General features: G+C 30.7%; 4 protein-coding genes and 1 pseudogene across 7 annotated transcripts in view; 3 read left to right on the top strand and 2 right to left on the bottom strand.

Moving 5' to 3' along the window:
- Positions 1-25956, top strand: part of LOC149877309 (uncharacterized) — a 318348-nt gene that overhangs the window by 123556 nt on the left and 168836 nt on the right. The window lies entirely within an intron of this gene.
- Positions 1-25956, bottom strand: part of LOC149877320 (uncharacterized) — a 52084-nt gene that overhangs the window by 16943 nt on the left and 9185 nt on the right. For 2 of the 4 annotated variants that reach the window (XM_090073819.1, XM_090073820.1), the window contains 6 exons: positions 19408-22029; positions 18970-19023; positions 18177-18230; positions 17744-17830; positions 9347-9377; positions 8896-9194 (listed from right to left, as the gene is read on the bottom strand). In XM_090073819.1, coding sequence (XP_089929945.1) covers positions 8896-9194; positions 9347-9377; positions 17744-17830; positions 18177-18230; positions 18970-19023; positions 19408-19459 — 577 coding nt within the window. In that variant the 5' untranslated portion in view covers positions 19460-22029. The remainder of the gene's footprint in view (positions 1-8895; positions 9195-9346; positions 9378-17743; positions 17831-18176; positions 18231-18969; positions 19024-19407; positions 22030-25956) is intronic. The other 2 variants (XM_090073821.1, XM_090073822.1) reach the window with 2 other exon arrangements.
- LOC149877321 (uncharacterized) lies at positions 854-1508 on the top strand (annotated as a pseudogene).
- On the bottom strand, positions 1715-2800 carry LOC145198019 (uncharacterized). The gene has a single exon (XM_090074231.1). It carries the CDS (start codon positions 2462-2464, stop codon positions 1715-1717), a length of 750 nt encoding a protein of 249 aa, XP_089930357.1. The 5' UTR covers positions 2465-2800.
- Positions 10044-10879, top strand: LOC145189360 (uncharacterized). The gene is made up of 2 exons (XM_080065974.2): positions 10044-10406; positions 10542-10879. Exons 1-2 carry the CDS (start codon positions 10337-10339, stop codon positions 10877-10879), a joined length of 408 nt encoding a protein of 135 aa, XP_079922100.2. The 5' UTR covers positions 10044-10336.

The raw sequence follows: 25956 nt of genomic DNA, 5'->3' as shown, positions 1-25956 counted from the left end.
TTTATGAAATTCATAAGATCAGATTTTCTGAGTTTTGAATAATAACTTATGCCTCAGCTTTGTATAGTAGGGGAACCTGTTGTAACTTTGACCACGTTGTACCTTTAGTCACCCTGTCCTTTTGGCTAACTATTATCATTTTGCAAAAACGTAAAGTGCATCTTGAAATATTAGCCTGATTTAGAAAACAAGACGGGAACGTTAAAAGTGCTAGGGAAATCCCAAATTAAGACTGGTGCGGAATAATTTTGAACGTTTTGATTTTTTAAAGTCGCCTTCTCAACCTCATAAGAACAATTTCAGCGTCTTCTACAAAACGGCAAATTAAAAGTGGATATTACATGTACTTCATCGAGTTCAAATTCAGAAATTATATCTTCATTATCGAATTCAAATTCAGATACTGTATCTTCTTTATCAAGTTCAAACCAAAAAAGGTAAACTGTTGTTGTGTAAGATTTTTCAACCTTTAAATTTATTAGAAATGTTATGAAATTTAAGCATGTCACAACTTTTGAGAGATATTGCTAATTTACTTGGTAATATATTTTTACATTGATGCAATTAAATTGTAATGATATTTTATGCAAATATAATTATATATTGCATGCATTATATAATTATATTAGAACATATATCAAATAGCAACTTGATGTTTACATATTGTATTTGTACCAAATTTAGTTTATACAAATTATATATCAATTATAAATATATAAATTTTATAAACTACATTTGATACAAATACAATATGTTAATATCAATGTTTATCAAAATTTATCAATCAATTTATGATCAGGATTTGATTCGAATTAGCATAAACATTAACTAACTGTTTTTATTTAGAACATGTATGCAGTGGAATATTGAAAAAGATATAATGATGATGAGAGAAGTGGCAGCTTTAGGTGTTTTAATACAAAAGCCTGGAGTTAAAGAGTGAGGGCAGCTGTGGCAGCTGGTTTCTGATTCATTAAACAAAAATGGTTTCTGTCTTACAAGCAGAGGAATACGAAATCGATTATCGATTATTATTAAAAAAGCAACTTGTTCAGGCGAACAAGGATAAAAAACTTTCTGGTGAAGGCGGAGAAGAAATAACTGAATATGACATTTTGGTTGAAGAAATAATTGAAATCAGTGATGACACAGATGCTCAGAAAGATGAAAAATCTAAAGAAAGAAAAAATGCAGTAGATGAAGATCGTATGAAAGCTTTAGGTATAAGAAATACTGCTATGGAGCGTTTAGGGGAAACAAGGAAACAAAAAACCCTTAATAATGAAGTCAATTCTCCAAAATCTTCTCGCAGATCATCAAGTGATACATTGACATTTTTGCGTGAAAAAATGGAAGCAGATAAGGAAAATAGGCGCATTGAGCGAGAAGAAAGAGCTGAGGAAAGAGTTCTTGCCCAGCAACAACAAAATAATATTCAAAACATGTTTAATCATATGTTTGCTCAACAAACAGAAAAATTAAAAATGTTATTAGAAAAAAGAAATTAGTTTTTATTTTTAATAAACTATACTTTTGTTGAACAAAATTATTGTGTAGGCATTTTCTTTTTGGAATAAATAATTCTTTTTGTTACTATGTTTGTATATTTTATAGAACCATGAAAGTTAAACAAGACTATCAATAACTATCTGTAAGGTTTACAACAGGCAATACTAACATTAGTTAGGAAGTATCAATATGATTTGAAATTAAATTATTGAAAATACTCTTGTAGGGAGCTTCTAAACCAAAATAATCTGAAATCTATTGAAACAATGTTTCCATACAGACAAGTGTGTGCATTTTGTAACAATGAACAAACTATATATAACTTTCCAATGGGGCTTGAGCCAAGTTTTTGAGACTGTTTAAAATCTATAAATTTAAAATAATTTGTCATTAAACCAAATACCCACTCAACACTAACACGCTGTGCATTCATAGCTTTGTTAAATGCAAGTTGGTCTGGTGTAACATTCATACTTCGGTATGGTGCTAGCAGGCGTACTTGAAGTGGATAGGCTGGGTCGCCATATAAGCATAAAGGACTCCCATCATGCCATGCAAACTTCTGCAACTGTGGCAATAAACCAGATTCGTATAGCATAGTGCTATCATGTTTTTTACCCTCAAAAGGACCAGCTAAGTTTGCTATCATACCAATGGAAACTACAACACTTTGAAATTTCAGTGCATGGACTCTTTTATGACAATTACAGACAATTCTTTGATTTGTTTTAGACTTAGCAAATCTACGAACAGTTCCATCGATAAAACCAAAACAGTTATCTAGGGGTGCCCCTTTTCGATGGATATAATCAGCAAACTCTCGAAGTTTGTTTGATTGTAACATTGGTTGATCCCAAAGTAATAGTTTATGACTATGCGAATTGTAAACATGATCAATTACTGTGTTAAATATCAGACAAATTTCTGTAGGGTTCCTTCTAAACGTATTTGCCATATCAGTATAGCGACATGGAAACACTAATCATTTAAGCATAATGCATAAGGCTTATATTCCACTACAGATTGTTCCTTGGGAGCATTTTATTACATCAGGTAATCTGAAAATATTTAGCAAATGTGGTAAGTCAATTTTACGAAAACGTAGATCGGTCCAACACTGTGCATCATCCAACAATGATAGGTTAAACTTATTGTAGTCCCAGTGAGGATATATATCTCTTGAATTGTTTAGTTTATAGAGCAGTGCGAATTCACAATCATCTAATATGTCCTCTGAATATGCAATTAACAACGTGTCTCTTGCCGCTTTAAGGCTGTTTAATGAAGCCATGTTTCAATTTTATATTTTTACTAATAGTGTTATGTGTATGTATATATATATATATAAATATATATAACACTATTTAAAATTGATCAAAAAGTTTAAGCTCGTTTTTATTTTTTTCAACGTCGCAATGTTTTAAACAAAAACATCCAATTAGTTTTTTTTTTTGAATAGTCAAAACGTTCCGCTTTGTTAACTTTTCTATATCAGATTTAAAATAAAATGAGACAACGAGACCGTGGTTTTACAACGGCGTTCTATAATAAGTCCGTGTCACAGTTTCTAAGTCAGTCTGTTAGTCCATGACAACTCTTGTACCTTTGACAAGCGTAGGACGTTGAACCTTTGACTGGTTCGTATTGCGCTTTAATTCTATGCGAACTTTAAGAGGACACTTTTATAAAAAATTTCTATCAAATTTATCAGACAGCTGTACGGTATTGCTTTTGCATGTAAAAATCAGGGAGAAGCGTTTTATTGTTTTCTTGCTGCTATTTTGAAAGTTTTAAATATAATATAAGTGATATATTTATTTACAAACTATCTTTTACATATTTCTATTGGTAAATAAGAATAAATTTTACACTTGAAACACAATCCATTATTGGAATAAAAATTTTTATGTACTTATAATGCTTGATAATCAGTTTTGATAATTAAGTTAGTTGGTAGCTGTAGCAACTTGATAATTAAGTTGATTATAAAGTTGTACTTGATTTCTGTACAACAATAAGGAAGTAAGAGCAAATAAATATATAATCATTTCTGTTAATATGTTTTAATCTTAAAATGCCAAGGAATAAGGTTGGTGTTTTTCGTAAGAAGATTTGCAAGAGGGATATGTTTGATGCAGTAAATTTTGTTCTTCAACAAAAAATGAGTTTAAGTAAAGCAGCAAGATATTGCAACATTAAAAAATCAACTTTAATATATAAGTTAAAGCAGTTTAAAAAATCTGTAAGAACCCAGTATTCGTATTCATATAAGAAACCAAAAAAAGTATTCTCAACAAAAGAAGAATTAATTTTGGTAAAAAACTTGGCAGATGCTGCAAATATGCATTATGGGCTTACATTAAAGCAAATAAAATTCTTTGCATATGAGTATGCTTTAGAAAACCATAAAAAAATTGAAACTGCATGGATAAAGAATAAATGTGCTGGTGAACAATGGCTACGAGATTTTCGGAAAAGATATAATGATAAGTTATCCTTACGTAAACCGCAGCTAATAAGTTTTCGTAGATCTTTTGTATTCAATAAAGAAACTATAAGAATTGTGTTTAAAAATTATAAAAATGTTTTAGAACTTTATCATTTTGACCCATCAAACATTTAGAGTTGTGATGAAACAGGAATTACCACGGTTCATGTACCACCAAAAATCCTAGTCCCAAAGAGCAAAATGCAAATAGGGAGTATGACTAGTGCAGAACAAGGCAATAATGTAACAATGATTGGAGCCATTAATTCTACTGGAAGTAGCATTCCATCTTTACTTGTATTTCAGCGAGTAAAATTTAAGAACTATATGTTGAATGGTGCTCCTCCTGGAAGTGTTGGAGCAGCTAATAAGTCTGGATGGTCAAATGAAGTCATTTTTGTGCAATTTCTTGAGCATTTTACTAGCAATGTACGACCTTCGGTAGAAAAACCAGTTCTTTTAATAATGGATAACCATGAAAGTCATGTTAACATTTCTATTATTTAATAAGCTAAAAGATCGGACATAATTTTAATGACATATCATCCACACACAACCCACAAAATGCAACCCCTTGATCATGGTGTTTTTGGTCCATTTAAAATATTTTATAATAATGCCATGAATAATTGGATGATATCACCAGGGAATGCTGGTAAACCAGTTACAATTTATGATATATCTTACTTTGTTGGTCAAGCCTATCCTCGTGCTTTTGTACCGAACAATATTGTTAACAGTTTTTAATGCACTGGGTATTTTCCCTTTAATGAAAATATTTTTACTGAAATTGACTTCTTAGCTGCAACTGTTACCGATAGGCCAATAGTGGATACTGAAACTTGCATTTCTAATGATAGCAATGAGGTTGAAACCATTCCTGGCAATTTACCATCAACATTGGAAATTGTTTCACCTGAAATAATACAACCTCACCCAAAAGCCAAATTAAGAAAGGCAGCTATTACAAAAAGGCATAAGGGAAAATCACGCTTTTTAACTGATACCCTGAAATGAAAGTTATTTTACATTCAAAATCTAATAATGAACAATATCAAAAACCTTTTTCAAGACAAAGAAAATCCATGGCAAAACAGAGTATTTTTAATCAACATTCTGACACAAGTTAAATATTTAAAGTTTTGATGAAATTGATTTTGGAATAAATATACTTGATAATGAATCAGAAAATAGTGAAATTGTTTCAAAAAGTTTCTCACTTGTCAAGTTAAGTGGAAAGAAATGCTCTAGACAATATGTGGCAGAGGTTATTGAAGTTTATTTCACAAAGTGGTTTAGTTTACAAAGTTAAGTAACATAAGAAATCAGGAGACAATAAATTTTTACGAGATGACAATATTTATGATGTAGAACTTGAAGATATTATAATGAAAGTTCCACCACCAAATGTTGGTCATGGATCATCTAGACGTCAGTATCTTATGTTTGATGTTGATCTGACATCTTTTACTGTACAGTAATGTTATTTAACATAATATATTTTAATTTCATATTTTTCATTGTCTGCATTAAAAGATTTCCTCTAAAAAGCATTATGGTCAAATCTAAATGAATCTGACAACTAAAAATAGTTTTGGTTGGGTTTTAAGAGGTTTCTAAGTTAAAAACCTATTTAGGGGATATTAATCCACTTAGGGCCAGATTTTTTCTATGATCATATCATATCAATTACTTCCTATTGATATCGACATAATTACTTAAAATATAAAACTCCGCCAAGTAAAAGGGTTTTAAAATTGGTAACCTTAGGTACAATGAGTTCATTTCTAATTGTGCCTAGGCCACCAGCTAGTGTAGCAAGTTATAGAAATATATTTTTGTTCTTAAATTATCTAAAAGATAGTAACATCTAAATTAAAAACATTTTGTACAACTCAATCACATTTGGGTAATGCTGCAATTAGTAGTTATTGTTCAAAATAAAATTTATTACTTGAATTACAAAAAAATGTTTTACTTGGGATTGTAATATAAAAGTGGCAAGAAACATAATTTTACTTTAGACCATTAAAAAATGTTTCCTGGTTTTAACTTGCGGCGGCAACGTCTTTAATTGCTTACAAAATGGTTATGTAAGCTTTTATTAACATGTGGTTGGCCAGATATTTCTTTATAGCATATAGCAAAGCTGTAATATGTCATGATTACTTATTAAAAGTCTAAATAATTCATGATTATATATTAATAACATTATGGTCATAGGAACAACATAACTCGGTTAAAGGTACAGCGTACATGTTGTACCATTAACCATTTGAGTATTTTTTTAAAAACGCTCAAAAATGATACTTTTTGGTTGAATGAGAAAAAAGTCAATAGTATAATTTTTGCGCAAAATATAAGAGTATAACATAAACTTTGAATAGTATAAATTGATTCAATAGTCAAGAAAAAAAACGCCCGGAAACAAAAAGTGGTCAAAGATACAACAAGTTCCCCTACTTCAAAATTCTTTTAATGTCGCATTTACAATTGTGCAAATACAAATTTTGTAAGCAGCAGATATTCCAGCATATAATAAATCAAATGAAAATTGTTGTGCTCCACTACATGGATCATTCTAATGAAGCGCGCTCCGCTCTTGCTACGTTTGAACCCTTGTTTCATAACTTGCTTTTTAAAATATCACTGTTGAACTTTGGTTTGTAACTTATCTGGTACACTTTTATAATAAAGAAAAACTTGGTAATTTTTGTTTATTTAATTTTTGTAAAATTTTAAAAAATGTTCGAGCCAGATATTAGGACCAAATGTAACATTAAACAAAAAAGTATTATATTTGGTATAGATGATAAGAAAGACTTTGAAAGGGCATCGATTTGTTGGATTTGTCAGGGTAACTTTTCAAAAAAAATGATAAATAGGTAAGAGATCATTATCATTGTCATTACACCGGAAAGTATAGAGGAGCAGTTCGCAACTCTTGTAACTTAAGTTTAAAGGTATCTAAATTTTTTCCAGTCGTCTTTCATAATTTTACAGAATAATACAGCTATTTAATAAACAATTTTGGTAAAATTAAAGCTGATATATAGTCTATATTTAATAATGAAGAAAATTATAATAGCTACTCAAAGAAGTTTTAACAGATGAATGCTCGAAAAAGAAGAGAGAACTCAGATATATTGATAGTTTTAGAATTATGGTAAGTAGGTTAAATAGTGGAGCTAAAAATCTTGATAGGAATATTTTATTGATACTCTAAAGTTCTAAAAAAATGATGTAAATATTTGAAAGAGAAAAATGGTTTAGATATGTTCCTTAATGGTGGTTTAAAACTGTCGCAACTTCTAGCTTTTCTTGAAAATATTCCTGAATTTAAGCTTATAAGATTCTAGTTATTATTTTGCTTTCGATTAAAAATGTGGGAAAACAACTTGTTTATGGTGTAAAGAAATTCTTACCTAAAGTCAGGGACAAAAAGAACTCTTTTCAATATAGATTATTTGTCCTGTAAATAAGACGAGAATAAATCAGTAAAATCATGGGCTTTAGCTATTTTGATAATGTTCAAGAACTAAATCAATCCTTGAATTGTCTATATTGATCTGGATCCAGATAATTTAATTGAGCATCTGTTTCCTTCACCTGAACTTCACTTGTTGATAGGCTTTATTCACCGCTGGGTAACTTTTTGATATTTACCTGGTAAGGGTTCAATCATTGGCTGAAGTTAATAAATGTTTTTTAGCGAGGCTACCAAGAGAGAGGATGGGAAGGAAACAGCTTAAACAGTATATTAAAAAAGTTGCATTATTGAAACAATGATGTTAAAATCATCCGCATGTTTAATTCCTATCGTTCAGTGTTTAAAAGATGTTTGAAATATAAAAAAAATATTGTACTTCTAGTAAGTTACAACCTGACTCCAATTAAACAATAAAAAATCTAAAGAAAATCTTTCTTTTGTCACAAGATGCCGCATTAAAATTAGATAAACGAAGGATAAGGATATGGAAAGTCCACAATTTACAGTTTTATTAACAGCCGTTTGTGGAACACCATTACCAAAGATAGGGTAAATTTGCTTAATATTGAGGTGAGAGTGTTTATCCATAGATTTAACTAACACTATTAGGGACTAATTGACAAAAGGAGTATCCAGATAATGGGGAAGATTAATATCAGCTATTGAATATGTAATGACGTTATGGATTTAATAGTTTTAACAGTGAATTTAATAGTTTTAACAGTGAATTTAATAGTTTTTATCAGTGAAGACAAAAAAATTGCAAATATGTGTTTGGTGTTATTTATGACTGTTTTTTAAGGACATTTTAGGCAAGGTATACAGTATAAACGGATAAAATTTGTAAAAGAGGGTTTTTTTTTAGGAGAGAAGATTATTGCAATTTATTGATTTGTTTATTGCGAAAAACTACAGACTTCGAAGCAAAAAGAATTTTTAATTTTAATTAAAACATATAACTTCAAAATAAACTTTTGTAAGCATTTGTATCCTTTTTAGGACAAGGGAAAAAGAAAGTTGAAAGCTATTATGTAACAAACTTGTTACAAACTTAAACTATTATAAAAAAAAAAACTTACTAAAAAAGAAAAAAAGAAGGAAAGAGAAATGTCCCTTAGGTCTTAAATTAGTAAGCCTTCCTCAGGTTTGTTATATTGAAGAGGTTTTGTTTGAGTGCGACAAAATTGAACCTGGTAGTTTCTTTGTGCAACAGTGAAGTCATAACTAACATAGGATTCATTTGAGACTTAGACATCAATTTCAGAAAAAAAAAATTATATGGTGAATATCTAAGTTACTTAATTTATTTTGAAATCTTAAATTTGCAATATCGATTCAATTATTCAATTTCTTTTTTGATAATTTTCTTTTGATATTCTTTAAAATTGGAATGAATTTAATTGCATACCGTATATCAAAACCTTCTCACATCTATATGGCTGCAAAGCACATCCGTTAGTGTCTTCAAATGAAAACTTAAAGTCTGTTTCAAGGAAACAACTTAATTTCTCAACTTTGACAAATAATTGCTCCCTCTTCACTGAGAAACAAAAATATGGCTTCGTCTTTTTAAGATCTTTCTTATCTTCCAACTTTTGCCATTGGCTTCCAGTACTAAGTTTATATTCCACGCTTTTAAGCCGTTCGGTCGAGGATAAGTTCAACTTTTTTGTGAACACACAGCCTTCTGGAATACTTCTTACAAATCTATATTAAACGTTCTTTTTATACTATGTTAATAATTTCAAAACCATTTTGCATAAAAAACGACATCCTGATGCTTTTCTTAAATTTTTAACATCAAAAATTATTTATAGAACATCCATATAGTTGAACGAGTTCAAAAATATAAATCTTACCGAACACTTCCTTCCTTAGGTAACATATTGTCTAAAGAAATGGAAACAGTCTATAAACAAAATATTACTTTTACCATTGTTTTGTTTATAAAATTCAATTCTAAGAGAAAAGTAGGTTACTTAACTTTTAAAAGTGAAGTGTTAACTTATAAATCGTGATGATGCTCGGCAGAAACAGGAAAGGAAAAAGTGTGTAGAAAAAGGAGGAGAATGTAGTTGAACTGGCTATAGCAGAAGTAAACACAATAGATAGAGCTGCTATGAAGAGTGTAGCTGTTTTAGGACTATGTACCAGTTGTACTTTGAAAAACTATAAAGTGAGCTATGTGGATTATTACAGTTTTTGCAAAGCTTACCTTAAGAAACAGTGAGAATTTTTAATAGCAACTTAAAACAAGTCTCAGGAAATCTTTGCTTAATTTAATACCCCGAATCTTTCACATTCGAACAGTAATTGAAGCAACATCAAAATTTATTTCTAAATATATTACTTTTCTTTGTATAAAAAAGTTTTTTAATATTTACTGAAGAATGTAAAAGAAAATGATTTTAACTTACACAGCACCACAAAGTCTTAAAAAACCAGTGTTTATTATGTTTCTTTTACCTCAAGTGAAGAATAGAATTTTCAGGATTTAAAAGACTTTTATCGAGAATTATTTCACCGTATTCAAAAGTCACCGTAACTTACCACAAGCGTTCTTTTATGGTTACTCGGTAAGTTCAGTTACTTCCTCATCTTACCGTAGTTTGGACTTCGGCGAGATCGGTTGACATGCGCAGTGTGTCATCTAGGCGGCGCTTACGTGCTGTCGCCCTGGCAACCTATTCTCAGCAGCCAATAGTGTCAAAGCTTCATAGCTAACTAACCGAAAGCGTTCGGGAGAAACAAGTTAACTGCAACTTACCAGGTGGGTACAAAAGAACGCACGGATAGTTCGATGTATTTTAAGTCATAATATTTGCTCTTTTTTAGTAATAGTAAGAATAATGAACCATAATTCTCGTGGGAGAAAGATTCTGGAACTATTGAAAAGTTCTAAAAAAGATTCTACTACAGGTAAGCTACTGTTTTGCTCATTATTTTTAATGTGAAATACATAACCTCAAACAGTTAATGTAATGTTTTGTTATGAACCTAAACTTCAAAATATTATGTTTTACATGTAATATTATAAGACTTGTTTTGTTTCAGAACCAAATCATACAAACAGCAAGGATGTTGAAAATGAAGAGGATAACGGAGATGACTTGCGTTTCGACGAAGATGATGATGATTCTGATCGGGACAATAATTATGAACCTCCAAGCTCTGAAACGGATTCCAGTGATGATGTCCCTGTATTTAATGAAATACAAAATGAGGTCAGTAGAAATAAAACTAGTGCTAAAACAAACTCAAATGGACATGAGCTACGTTTACTTGAGGAAGACTTAAATTTGATTGCAGAAAATCAAGTAGGCCTAGATTTACAAAGAACAGTAGGCGTAAGGAGAAAAGTGAAAAATAAATCTATTTCTACTCAGAGGTAAAAAACGTGTCGTTCATACCAGTGAATGGGCATGTAATATTCAGAAACGTAAATATTCTGCAGGTGAAGAATATATTAGTAAAAAGGGTAAAGTTGTCCCTGCCAGAATTATGAAACCTCCTTGTTCTTGCAGACTGAAATGTTCTGAAAAATTATTACAAAGTGACAGACAGGAGATCTTTAATGCATACTGGAGTCAGGAGAAGGGAAATGACATAAAACGGCAATTCATTGTTTCATGTGTAGAGAAGCATAGTACTGTCCGTTCAAGAAAACGAGACCTTGCCTCCAATAAGTCAAAACAAAATACTCTACAATATTATTTTACAGTAAAAGGCATACGAACTAGAGTATGTAAACTTATGTTTTTAAATACACTATCTATATCAAACACCGTGGTAGTTAATGTTTTGAAAAATATTGAACCATGTGGAATTGTAAAAATCGATCAAAGGGGTAAGCAAACTCCCGTCAATAAAACACATAATGGCACTGTTGAAAGTGTAGTAAGACACATCTCTTCCTTCCCAAATTATAGCAGTCATTACACTAGGGAAAAGAGTGATATGAAGTATTTGGGTCCGCACCTGAACATAGAGAAAATGTATGAACTGTATGTAGACGATTGTAATGAAAATGATTTCAACCCTTTGTTAATAGCTAAAAAATGGCTCTACTACAATGTGTTCAACAAAAAATTTAAGTTGAATTTCAAACCACCAGAAATAGACACGTGTGACACATGTGATTATTTTCAAGCAAAATTAAAAAATAATAATTTGACTCTAGATGAAACAAATTCTATTGAGGAAGAACATAATGCACATCTGGATGAATCTAAATTAAGGTATGATTTAAAAAGCGAGGACACCAAAAGGGCTAACAATACCCTTAAGGTATTAACGGGTGATCTTCAAAAATGTTTGCCGTCACCCCTTATAACAAATTGCATGAGCTTTTACAAGAGAAAACTTTGGACGTTGAATTACACCCTTTTTGATTCTTCTGATTCGTCAGTCCATTGTATTATGTGGGACGAATCCAAAGGAGCTCGTGGCGGAAATGAAATTGGATCTGCATTACTGAAATGGGCAGATACCGTCATTCCTGGCAGTGACATTGAAGAAATCATTCTGTGGTCGGATAATTGTTACGGCCAGAATAAGAATATTAGCCTTATTATTTGTTTCTTTTGGATACTCAATAAGTATCCTCAAGTAAAAATCATCACTCAAAAGTTTTTACTAAAGTGCCACACGCATATGGAGGCGGATACTGTCCATGCACTGATAGAGCGGAAGAGAAAAAAACTTAACAACATGACAATTCTAACGCCCTGGGATTGGCAGCAGTTAGTCAGACAGACCTCAATGAAATATACTGTGCATAATATGGAACTGGAAGGTTTTAAAAGTTTTAGGTCTTTGTACGATGTCAAAACATGTGAAAATCCACCCTTTATTAATAGAAAAAAAGATGTCAACAAAGAACAAGTTCTTCTGTAAACCTGTGTTCAACTGCAAGTAAAACAGAACAGCATGGGAACTCTGTTTTCGAAAAGTAATTTCGCTGATGAAAACCAGGAGATTGACCTTGTTAGGTTTCGAAGGCGACACCTTACATTGCCAAACGATTTGCAACTGGTAACACCAAGTCCAATACCAATATCACAACAAAAGTATAATGATCTATTGGCATTACTACCATATGTTCCTACAGTTTGCCATGACTTTTATAAATACTTAAAGCGTACTAGTAATACCTCTAGTGAGTACCCTGAAGGAGACTTACGTGATGATGACTGAGTTTTTTGCATCTAAAATACCATTTTAGTTGAGTACATAGATGTATTATTTGTATTTGTAAAGAGAATTGTAAATAAAATAGTTGAATACATTTTGTAAGTCAAATAGTGTTGTGTTTGTTATTGAATATCCCACATTAGGTCTTATAGTACAATAACTTTATTAGAGGGATACAACACCATGTCCATTAAAAAGTGAAAAAAAACCGTAAAAAAGTTTTTTTTAATTTTATAACAACTGCTTGATGTAAATAACAATAAATAGAATGTTCTGGTAAAATATTGTTTCAACATCTCAATAAATAGCTGTGCCAATAACACTTTTTGTTGAAAAAAAGTTTAAAACTCCCCTCCTGTAAAGTTGTGAAAATGGACATAGTGTTGTATCCCTCCGAGGTACAGATATATATATATATATATATATATATATATATATATATATATATATATATATATATATATATATATATATATATATATATATATATATATATATATATATATATATATATATATATGTATATATATCTGTACCTCGGAGGAAAAAAAAATAATAAAAATTTCACGGCGAGATATAATAACTTCATTAAATTTATTTTCCAACTATTTAAGAATACTTTTAAGAAAAAATTTATTAAAATAATCATTTTATCATACTATAACATACTTTTAAAGTTGTAAGGGTTATATGAGCATTTTTGACGTTTATATATAGTCATGTGAAGCGTTGAAAAAAGTTTCAGTGCTGTTTTTTTAAATAACTTTTACTTCTAAGTTTAACTAAAAGGCAAAATTAAACATTATGCATAATATTTTTTATAAAAACGAACTCTAACTAGGTCTATAAGAAGAGCATATTAATGAAAACAAAACGTTACGACCGTCACAAAAAAAGGTCGAAAAGTTTTTTCTATGCTTCCTATAAAAATTTTTAAAACTACAACCATGATAAAAATAAAGATACTTATACATATTTTAGCATCGTTTCAAAAAATAAACATTAAAGTGCTTTAGATCACTATTTCAACATCTTACTAGGACTTAAAAAAAAGTTTAAGCGCGAACGATTTAATTCATTTCAAACGATTTACATCATTTAAACCAAGTTATAATATAAATCAGTTTTTTTATTGTTTAATTTGCAGTTTGTTTATTCATATTATTACTAAACTTGTTAAAGTTTTTTTTTGAAATTATAAGTAACTAATGAAACTATGATAGTAAACTATTGAAAGTTTCTTTGGCCGAAAACGGAGACACGGATACCTTAATCATCTATAGTTGGTGGATTAAGGAAGATCATCGCTGTGTACTCAGTCAACATAAAAAAAAACGTAAAAAGGTATTTTTAAAGATTTCCGCGACAATTTACTAGAGTTTACTGAGCATCATCTCACTAAAAAGCACCAGTTTGAGCAATATTGCAGTCAAAAAGAAAATCTCGAACCAGACCAAATTTTGATACACATTGATTATTCACAAAACTATACATGTGGTTATCAGGATGTTGTTCAAGCTGCTTATTGGTCGCAGTCAACTAATACCTTGTTTACAGTTGTAATCTACCGTTATCAATTAGAGCCAAAATCAGTTGTAATAATATCCGACGATAATGACAAAACAAAACGCGCCACTACTACATATTTAAGTGAAATATTTGACCTTTATTGCATTGATTATATAAAAAAAGTTATATTATGGAGTGATGGTCCATGCACTTAATTCAAAAATAGATACATGGCCAAACTCATACAAGATTGCTCTGTAAAGTATCATTTTCAAAGTATAGAATGGAACTTCTTTGCTACCTCTCACGGTAAAGGAGCAGTTGATGGAGTAGGAGGGTCATTAAAGCGATTTGTTTGAAACAGCGTAAAATCTCTTGAAGTGGTCGTCTTAAACGCTAAAGACTTTCTCTTAGCATCAAATGGGTGAAAAACTTATGTTAGACTTATCAACACAGATGATATTAATCTAAGGTGGGCCTTGATAGCTGATAAAATAGAAGAAGTGAAAGCCGTTACAAATAATACCAAAATGCATTTTTGGCAAGTAAAAAATGGAAAGTTTTTGGTTTCAAACTTCTCTAACATTTTGTAATGGGGTTGCGGAACAGTTTTAAAATTTATATATTAGTAAAAAAAATTTACTATTCTAAGATATTTTTTTCCTATATTGGATTCCCGGCTTAAAACATTTGGGAGGCATATGAAAGTACATACTCCTAGATATTGAGTTGTATTAAATCGAGTTAATAAAACAAAAAAAAACAGGGAGCATAAATAGCATTAAGCGTTTGTTGCCTACCCCAAATAAAACGACCCAAGTATTGAAGAAACATCATGGATAACCTTGATAATGTTATAAAATTTATATTTTTTAACATAACTTAACTGGTTTTTATAATCATTCATCTTTTATAATGTGATTCATTGCGTTGTTTGTTGTTTTACATTTTTGGCTTTTTCGTTACGACCGTCACAGTTACGACCATCACGACATAAAACTTAATAAAAATCTCGGAAAACTTCAACCAAAAACTATGAGACTCACCATATAGTAATTTCAATGTGTAGTTAAATAACACAGCAAAGGATATTTTTTTTTCACTGTGTAGATGGCTGCATAAAGATTTACAAAGTTTATTTGTTTAGATTTGTCAAAAAGTAAGCGTTACGACCGTCACGCTACGTTAAGTTGATTTTTCAAATAAGTTGAACACAATAAGTTGAATGATTTAACTTTTGCATACTAAATTACATAATAGTTTATAACATTTCTGGAAACTTTCATGTAAATACCATTCTTGGTTATTTTTTAATGGCTAAAAAAGCGTCAAATGTTACGACCGTCACTTGCGTGGAAATGCCCATATATATATATAAAAGTTATATATAAACTGTTAAAGAGTATAATGTTACTACACACTCTTAGATTTAACAGACTGAAAATATTATTCAGAAGCATAATGGCTTCGCATAGCATAAATACTATATAAAAAACAAACTAAATAAAATAAATACTAGGTAAAATTAAAGACTAGGTAAATTAAATACAAAGTTACAAGAACTTTTAATTTTGTGTGAAACTATGACCTTTGTTTGTCACGTAGTAATTTTGGATAATATAAGATAATATCGTTTGATTGTTGAATATAAATGGGATACACTGTAAAGTATTTTATCTTATTTTTCAACTTTCAATTATCTGAAATAAAATTAAATGCATCCATAGAGATTATTTTTTAAAATAAGTGGATTCTTTCTATATCTTTTAGAAATATTGAAAATCAAAGCGCAAAGTTTTTGAGCACTGATCTTACGTTCAAATACTGGCCTCAAACATGGTTCTAAAAACATAGGACAGCTGGCTCTTAGACAGAGTTGAATCGGTATATAGAAAGAATTTAGTATAGAAATATGAACGGAAATTGTTTTCTGACACTCACACCCAGCAAGGTGTTTTTGAGATAATTTATGACCTGCTTATATATATATATACATATATATATATATATATATATATATATATATATATATATATATATATATATATATATATATATATATATATACAAACATGAGTTTCAAAAAAAAGAAAAAAATTTTTTTCGGTTGAATCGTATTTTATGTACGTAAACTAAAAAAGTAAAAAGTGCAACTTTGAGCATTTAAAATGAAAGCGCATAATTATTTCATAATTATGCAACAATTGTTAAGACCTAAAATAAGTTTTTAAATTAATTTCGTTGAATACTTTAAGTTAAAAATTCGTTATTATCATTTTTATAATTTTATCTTTTTTTTTTTATTTTGTTTTATTCAAACTCGATAAGTTAATATGACTAGTTTAAGGAATTAATTAAAAATTAAATCCTTGTTTGCAACTGAATTTCTTCAAATAAAGTCATGCAAATAACTCGCAAACAAGGCTTCACTTGTGCCACTTTGTCGACGATGCATTTTTTTTGCTCGCACCCACAGGTGTTCAATATTTTGATTGTGAACATCAAGATTATTAGGGTTCACGAAAATCTCCTGGTGCACAATAACTTCGTGCGTATATATATTGTCATTCCAACTATCGATGTTTGCATACGATGCCCATCCATCTGATATGATATGTGAGCCAGGTAAAATCCATCTTTCAAAAGCTTGAAGTGTTTCAACTGTTCTATCAGCCACTTCAACAAGGAAGCATTCTCCGGAGTTACGCTCAATTCCCCCGAATACCCAGTGACCTTGACGCCATTGGCCACAATGTTTTTTCTTTTGATATAATTTTGATTCGTCTATTTCTACCATAATTGGTTAGCCTGTAACGTCTATAACTCCTATTTCACATGGATTTTCCTTGAGCCTCTGTTCACAAAGTTCTCAACAAAAGATAGACCAATCAACTACAGTGTGTTTGAGATCTACTTCTGCTTCGCGTGCAGTGTCTTTTTGTGGAAAATCAACAGCAAATCCTTATATTATCAATATAATTTGATACACGGAAAGGTGACTTCTGGCAAAAAAACTATCAGTACTAATGCTAATTTTTTTTTTACATTGCAGACAGTACCAAGTTTTTCCGTCGATTACTCCTTTCTGATTTATAAATCAACCTTGACTTTGACAAGAAGTGCATAGAAATGAATTCGGAATAAGCCGATTACGGGCACAACAATTTATTACATCATTTTCATCTAATAAAAGACGAGCTAATGTAAGACTGAATCTTGAAGTTAAAATGTCATTCGGTTGTACCAATTCATTATCTGAAACAATAAATCGAGATGCTTGCGGTCTTGGCATTATAAAGTTTTTAAAAAAACAATTTTTTTTACTTTACAAATACTTTCCGTTTAAAACTTTTCTTTAAAAGAATATTTAAAATTTAGTTAAATTCTCAATTATGAAAATTCTTTTTTTTAAAATATTCCAAATATAAACAAAACATATTAATGACTTTTTATTACACAATGAAAAAGTTGCTCTTTTTACTTTTTTAGTTTAAGTACATAAAATATGACTCAACCTTTTTTTCAATTCAAGTTATAAAATGGATTCAAATTACCGTTTTCCGTGAAATTTGAAAAGCGCTTTTTGTCTTTATCTTTTTTATCAAAATGTTTTAAAATAAGTTCAGTGAGATTCCTGAGCCCTAAAAAATCAAATAAAACATTTCTAACATCGTCATTACCATCGTCCTCGTCATCGTCATCGTCATCGTCATCATGATCATGATCATCATGATCATCATCATCATCATCATGATCATCATGATCAACATCATGATCATCATCATCATCACCATCATGATGATGATGATGATGATAATGATGATGATGATGATGACGATCATCATCATCATCATCATGATCATCATCATCATCATCATCATCGTCATCATCATCATGGTCATTGTCATATTTATTACAAAGATAATTATAATAATCCTTGTAGCGTCATAGTATAACCTAAAGTTTTTAAAAACTAAAATTGTTTACCCTCTTCATTAATCTTTATTACTTTCTCCGCATTTTCTTGGATTGCATCTTTCACTAAATATTTGAAAAATCTATTTTTTAATAACTCATCATCATGATCACCATGATCATCATGATAATGATGATCATCATGATCATGACGGTCATCATGATCATGATGATGATCATCATGATCATGATGATGATCATCATAATCATGATGATGATCATCATGATCATGATGATCATCATCATGATCATTTCCATGATCATCATGATCCTCACCATGATGATGATGATGATGATGATAATCATGATGATGATGATGATGATCATGATGATCATGATGATCATTATAATCATCATGATCATCATTATTATCGTAATCATGATGATCATCATGATCATCATTATCATCATCATCATCATCATGATCATCATGGTGAGGATCATGATCATGATGATGATCATCATCATGATCATCATGATAATCATGATGATCATCATCATCATCATGATCATCATGATCATCATCATCATCATCATCATCAAAATCATCATGATCATCATCGTCATCATCATGATCATCATGATCAACAGCATGATCATCATCATCATCACCATCATGATGATGATGATGATGATAATGATGATGATGATGATGACGATCATCATCATCATTATCATGATCATCATCATCATCATCATCGTCATCATCATCATGGTCATTGTCATATTTATTACAAAGATAATTATAATAATCCTTGTAGCGTCATAGTATAACCTAAAGTTTTTAAAAACTGAAATTGTTTACCCTCTTCATTCATCTTTATTACTTTCTCCGCATTTTCTTGGATTGCATCTTTCACTAAATATTTGAAAAATCTATTTTTCAATAACTCATCATGATGATCTCCATGATCATGATGATCATGATGATCATGATGATCATGATGATCATGATGATCATCATGATCATCATGATCATCATGATCATCATAATCGTGATGATCATCATGATCATCATAATCATCATGATCATCATGATCATCATGATCATGATCATCATTATCATGATCATCTTCATCATGATCATGATCATGATGATCATGATCATGATCATGATCATCATGATCATTATCGTCATGATCATCATCATCATTATCATCATCATCATCATCATCATTATCATCATCATTAACATTATCATCATAAATTTACGAAAAGTTTGTGAAATTTCAAATATATTTACCATTTTCAATTTTCTGCAGTATATACTCTAAATTGTCTTTTAGAAAGTCCATATCTTCTTTTAAAACATCATTTATATTTTTAACGCACCGTGAATATTTGTTGTATAATGACAAGAAGCTATTTGCATGAAGATCAATTTTCCAGTGATAGTTGCATGCTGCATCTTTGTTTAAGCAATAATTTATACAATTGTCAGAAAAATTGCTCTCATTTTCATTAAGCACTTCTACCCCTACACAGTTAAACTTTCTTCTACAGCCATATTTCCATTTAGAAATCTTCTATTTATCGGATTTAGGCCAATGTTTTTTCGTGACTCTTCGATAACCTTTCCCTTGTAAATAAACTGGGGCTTTAGCAAATATATCATCTATTTTTAGTGTCTGAAACGATTTGTTAAAACGAAAAGTTGCTTTCACTCCATTACCCTCAACTAAAGTGGTTATCACGCCATTTCCCTCTGCTGAAATAAGTGTTTTTAAAAGTTCTTTGTAACATTCATCAGTATTTAGGTCTTCTTTATTCTTTGTGCTATATTCCAACACACGATATGCTGCATTCTTCGCTGTTTTCGTCACATCACTTCTTTTTTTTGCTTTGAACAGATACTCCTCATAACTATACAAAATGTCAACGGCACATTTAACAAGTGCTTTTCTCCAATTTTGATATAAAAGCTCAAGTTTTTTTAAAAGTTTTTGACGGTGGTATATATGATATGCTTGATCTCCGATTTCTTTAAACGCAATGCTTAATAACGTTATAATCGGTGAATAAGCTGGAGAAAATTGTCCAGCCGCTTTTGTCACTTGAGCGACTAGTCCAAACATTTTTTTTGGCATGTTCTTTTCAAACTCCTCCTTTTGTTCCTTCCATTTTCCTTCAACGGTTTCAATGAAAGTTTTTACAAAGTGTATTGAACGGTTGTGCAATTTGAAAAGCTTTTCAACGACTTTATCAGAGCAATTGATTTCAATTTCTTTAGTATACTCAGATAAAAGAAGTTTTAGTAAACATTTAAATAAACTTATATCTTCTTCCTTTTTTTCACTTTCTTTACATTCGTTGAAATAGTTAGAAACAGCACAAATTGCGTCAAGCTGTTTAGTTTCAGGCAGCTCAGAGATGATTTTGGGGATTTCATCTTTTTTCCATGTTTTAATTGTTTCTTCATTAATTTTACCATTGAAGTTTGACATGATCGCTGCTTTGATGGAGGTATTTATATATCATAACAAATGTTTGAAGATTTTTTCTCTGTTAACAAACAAAATTTACTTTATGAAAGTGTGCCTACAAGTTTAAAATATTTGATACTAAGTAATTCAGAACATGTGTGAAACGAGATAAACTTTTTAAAATGATTTCAAATCATGCATAGAGAAAACTTTTGTGTTTTACTCACTGACATATATCATGGACATATGAGATGACGTGTAACTCATTGTTTTGCATCAAAGAGCCGCAGAAATCAGCGAGCCATGCGAGTTTCCGACAAACTCTTAATTTTAACTCGTCAAAAAAAAATCTATTAAAATGGCTGCCCACAGTTTTAAAACAGAATCTCTGATCAGGTGGTATTAAATTAAACTTTTCTAGCATTTGTTTAATAAGACTGATGAGGATAAAGTAACTACTTCACGTATTGACAAATTACTAAACAAATTTCACCAAGGTAAAGAAAATCAGTTGTCGGCACCAACAGATTTTATCATTTTCTCAAGAGGAACATTTTTAAATTTGGGAACTTTTTTTGTGTAAACAAAGTTTTTTAATGATAAATAGACCTGTAAGGATAGATTTAAAATGACTAAAAAAAGTAAAGCGAAATATAAAAGCGCTTAAATAAACTTTTTTATCAAGATCTGGTTTCATTCAATTTCTCGGTTCTTCATTCATCTGCCTTAAATTTGGTTATTTATTTTAGCATTTTTACCGATGTCGCCATTTCTTGCCTCGACTACTCTATAAGTTCCATAATATATATTCCACTACGCATTGTTTTTTAGTAGGTGCATTTTCTTATGGGCTAAATTATAATTCATTTGATAAAGCAAAACCTTTTAAAAAGTTATTCAAATTTATAATTATCTTGCAAAATGCGGTCAGAAATGTCATGTTTTTCATATTTTATATATTCAAGTTCCTAGTGCTGAGAAACATCCCCAAACCATAGCAGATGTTCCATGCTTAGCACTCTTCTTGGTAAATTTAAGATTGAATCTAGTGTTCTTTGGTCTCCAGACTCGCTTTTTGCTGTCGCTTCCTAAAAGATTATGTTTTGATTCATCACTAAAAAGTGTTTTTCCACTGGTCTACAGTCCAATTTTGGTATGCTTTGGCAAACGCAAGTCTTATCTTAGCTTTCTATTTTTAAAAGAAGTTAGTGGTTTCTTGGCAGGCAGGAAACAATTTTGCAATTCTTGGCAGGAAACAATTTTGCTTCGTAAGCTCTTCGTCGCACAGTACGATTAAGATTTGTAGTTTAAGTTTTTTGGTTAATTTTGTGGATGACAAAAATGGATCTTTTTTAAGCTCTTTAACAATTACTCGATCTAGTCTTTGTGATGTTTTTCTAGGACGTCCGCCCCGATGATTTGTTTTATAGCAGTCACGAGATCTAAATGATTTGACAGTTGCTTACAGTCGATTTAGCTATATTATATTTTCTACAAATTTCAGCTTGACATTTTTCACTTTTAAAATCTTTAATAATATTTTCACTTAAATCACTTCCTAATTTGTCGTAAGCTATTTTAAGTTGCAATTTACGCCATATATCAAGAGTTAAATCTATTTTTAGTTTAGTTGAAAAAATAATTAGCCAAACATTCCAAAATCTACTTTATTATTTTAGAGTAATGTTATAATAAAAGTGAAAACAAAAGAATACGGTAAATTGAATAAAGACAATGAAATTTTGTAAAAAAAGCTTCGTTTTGTTTTGTCCAAGGAAAAATGTAGTTTGTTGAGAAAAATGTGTCATAAATTTTTTTCATGATTCTTAGTATGATTCAAACGTTTTAAATTTTGTTAAGAACATAATAAACTATTTAAAAATTAATATGTACAATTGTTTTACTAGTTCTTTTTAGTTTTTGATCAATTTTTGTTCTAAATTTGAGTTTGTCCACTATGTTTTGTCCGATACTGTATATATATATATATATATATATATATATATATATATATATATATATATATATATATATATATATATATATATTATGATATTGAAAACCATTGCACTTAAAATAAGGGCTAAAGTATCTGATGGAACAAGCCCAAATAGAAAGTTCAATAATACTCATATACTGGAAGACTGCAGCAATATAGTAGATGGAGAAGTTCACTTAACATAATGCCTTTGTGCTCCAGGTAGCTATAAAGCTAGTTGATGTTTTGTATTACTTATTACATCTCAAGTTATACATGTACTAAAGTAGTCAAGTTAATCTCAATTTTATTTCATCATCTGTGTTATTTCTTAAAATATTATGAATGTCTAGCTATATAAAATTAGGCTACAAATTTGATTCCATTGCTGTCATCATTAACAAATAAAGGGATGTTGATGTGACTGGTTAGACGAGACCAAACACTTCCGACAAATCCGACAGACATTAAGAAAATTTAATTTCTATTATTTGAAACAAATTATTTGTAACTATGCGAAAAGAGCATGGTTCGCAAAAAAAATCAATAAAGTTGCACGTCCATCTCTTATATGTCCGTGCATAAATTTATTATTATTAGCAGCGGACTAAGTGCTAATTAGGGGGGGGGCTCGAAAAATGCAAACTTTTTATGATGCTTTTGGGGTAGAGCGAAAAAGTTGTCTTTATGCATATGTAACTTCTGTTCAAAATTTCAACACTCAAGAATAATTTCTTCTGTTCTGGCAAGAAACTTAAAATTTCAAAAATTCAATAAAATTGCCTTATTATATTTTTTTTTTGAAATATTTTTTAAGCGTCATAGCACTTTACGGTAATCTGCTAAAGTTGCTCTTACATATTGTTATCTACTGTGCAAAATTTGATGCCCCACGGACATTTCTGGCAAAGAGCCTAAAATTACTCCAATATTATCAAATACACATTTTTTTTATCATACTTTTAGTTTTTTTAAATTTAACTTTTTAAACGTGGTTTCATTACCAAAAATAATTGGAATAAATGCAGCTGTTTGTATTCTTTTTTCGATTTCCTTTGTTTTAATATTTTTTATCTCTTGACAAAGTAACTTTTTGACTTATACACCAGTATATGCAGTACGTTAACATCATATAAGTAAAGTTTAAAAATTAATTTGTATTATCTATGATCCGTGCACAAGTTGCTATTTTGACTTGAAATTTTCTTGATTTATACTCAAGCATATTCGGTATTAACTATTATTTTAGCAGATTATTTTCTAGGGTATCATTATTAAGTAACTAACCAATAACTAATTACAATTACTAAATTATTATAAGTTATTGTTTCAAGTCGTGAGTAAGAAAGAAATAACAGCAGTAAGAAATAAAACATCGTAACACCTTCAAAAATTTCAAAGCGAAGAGCATTGGAGTGTCTAATATACTGAGCACCGACATATTTTTCTAGGATGCTTCCAACATAGATGTTATTAAATGTTTTATTTGCAAAAGGTGGCGTCTTAGATTTAAAACAACTGGTAATAAGGAACCCACATTTTCTTTCATATCACATTTCAGTTATGAAAAGCTTAAAAATGCTGTATTCTGATGCTTCCGTTCTGACAGTTTCAAAAAAACGTTTTATTGATATGATTCATGCATATCACAAACGCTATATTGATATCAAGTCTGTTTATAAAAGAATAGAAAAAAGCATGTCAACAAAAGCATATTTCCATATTGCAGCTTGTAAGTGCTCTACATTTACAGACTGCAATTGCTTAAAGGAATCTAAGGTTCCATTTAATGAAGAATTGAATCGCTCAATTTGCAAGAAACTAAAAAACTCCAAGCACGTGCTGAAAGGATGACAAAAGAATTCCTTCATAGTTCAAAATTTGCTTATCACAGCCTGATGGTGATAAGCCTTCATCAACATCAAGTTTCATAAAAGATTACGAGGCAATCGATGAGGGTGAGGCAACTGAACCTCATGGCTACGACTATATTCTCGGACCATCAGCTTCATCCTCTTCGCAAATGCATATGAAACTTACAAATACCGCCTTAATAAGTTAAACTTTTGGGGTATCGCTTCAAGCCTCGGCTGCCATAGCTTCTGTCTTCTGTCGTTTGACACAACATAGGCCTAGTCACTAAATTGGATACATCTTTAGTGATTGATAAGAACGAAATAAGGGTTGAGGGAGGTATCGCGCCATGCAAGAGCTGAAAAGCGAAAGTTCGAACGTTGATAATAATCATTTGTTAGGTCTTTACTTCGACGGGCGACGTGACAAAACATTGTCAATAGAAAAAGAGGAGGATAAATACAACCAAAGAGAAATTGTAGAGGAGCACAATTTCTTGGTGAAAGAACCAGGATCTAGCTACGTTGGCCATGTTACACCAGCTTCAGGAACAAGTCTAGCTATTGCTGCTAGTATTTACAACTACATCGCAGCAGAAGTGCCCAAAGGTTTAAACCATTTTCTTATTCTAGGGTGTGATGGAACGGTTGTAAACACTGGAGTTTACTACGGGAAACTATGTTGTATTGAACAGAAGACAACGCAGGAAGACGGCTGCAATGGGCTATTTGTCAACTGTATTTCAACAAATTGTCTCCTTGCCACTTATTCGAGTCCTTTGATGGTCCTACCTCCGGACCTACCTCCTTCACTGGTTGCATCGGAAAATCTTTGAAAGCCTATGAACCGCTTCCAGTGGTAACATTTGAGCCAGTTATCTGCACCTTGCCGTCAGTTGATATATCAGATTTGAGTAAGCAACAGAGGTATCTGAAGGATATTGCTCTCGCCATCGCTCAGACATACGTCCTCCAGGTCTTGCTAAACGAAATCCAGGCCCCCTAAATATGTCCCGCTGGTTGGCAACAGCCAACAGGATATTAAGATTGCATTTTTCCGCCACAGAACTGTCAGATAACTTACGTACCATATTAGAGTTCATTCTCAGGGTTTATGTACGATCTTGGTTCCACTTTTCAAGTAAGAATGGAGCGCGGCATCTTTTCCATTTCATTCAATCATCCAGATATTTGGAACAAGTTAACCGCAACGTCATTGACCCAGTAGTTTCTCGGAAGGCCTACTTTGCATCTCCAGAAAACATTCTGCTCACAATGCTAACTGATAAGAGAACATATTTCCGAGAGACAGTACAAAACTTAAAGACCTTATAAAACACCCAATTTCTTACTCTTAACTTTATATACTTATTTTTTAATTCAGATAACACTATGCAAGTGTGTAACAGTTTAAATTGATATTTTACAAATTTTAGTTAAATAATGAAAAAATAACGCATTCAGACTATTTGCCAGAACAAAACAAATTGTTCGTGCGGCGTCAAATTTCGCCCAGAAATCGACCATACATAAATGCA

The sequence above is a fragment of the Hydra viridissima genome, unplaced genomic scaffold (assembly GCF_058129835.1).
Source record: "Hydra viridissima isolate aposymbiotic clone 2 unplaced genomic scaffold, HvirCarnegie_v1 scaffold_16, whole genome shotgun sequence".
In the NCBI taxonomy this organism is placed as follows: domain Eukaryota; kingdom Metazoa; phylum Cnidaria; class Hydrozoa; order Anthoathecata; family Hydridae; genus Hydra; species Hydra viridissima.
The sequence above is the reverse complement of the archived record's forward strand: the minus strand, read 5'-3'. Positions and strand labels throughout refer to the sequence as shown.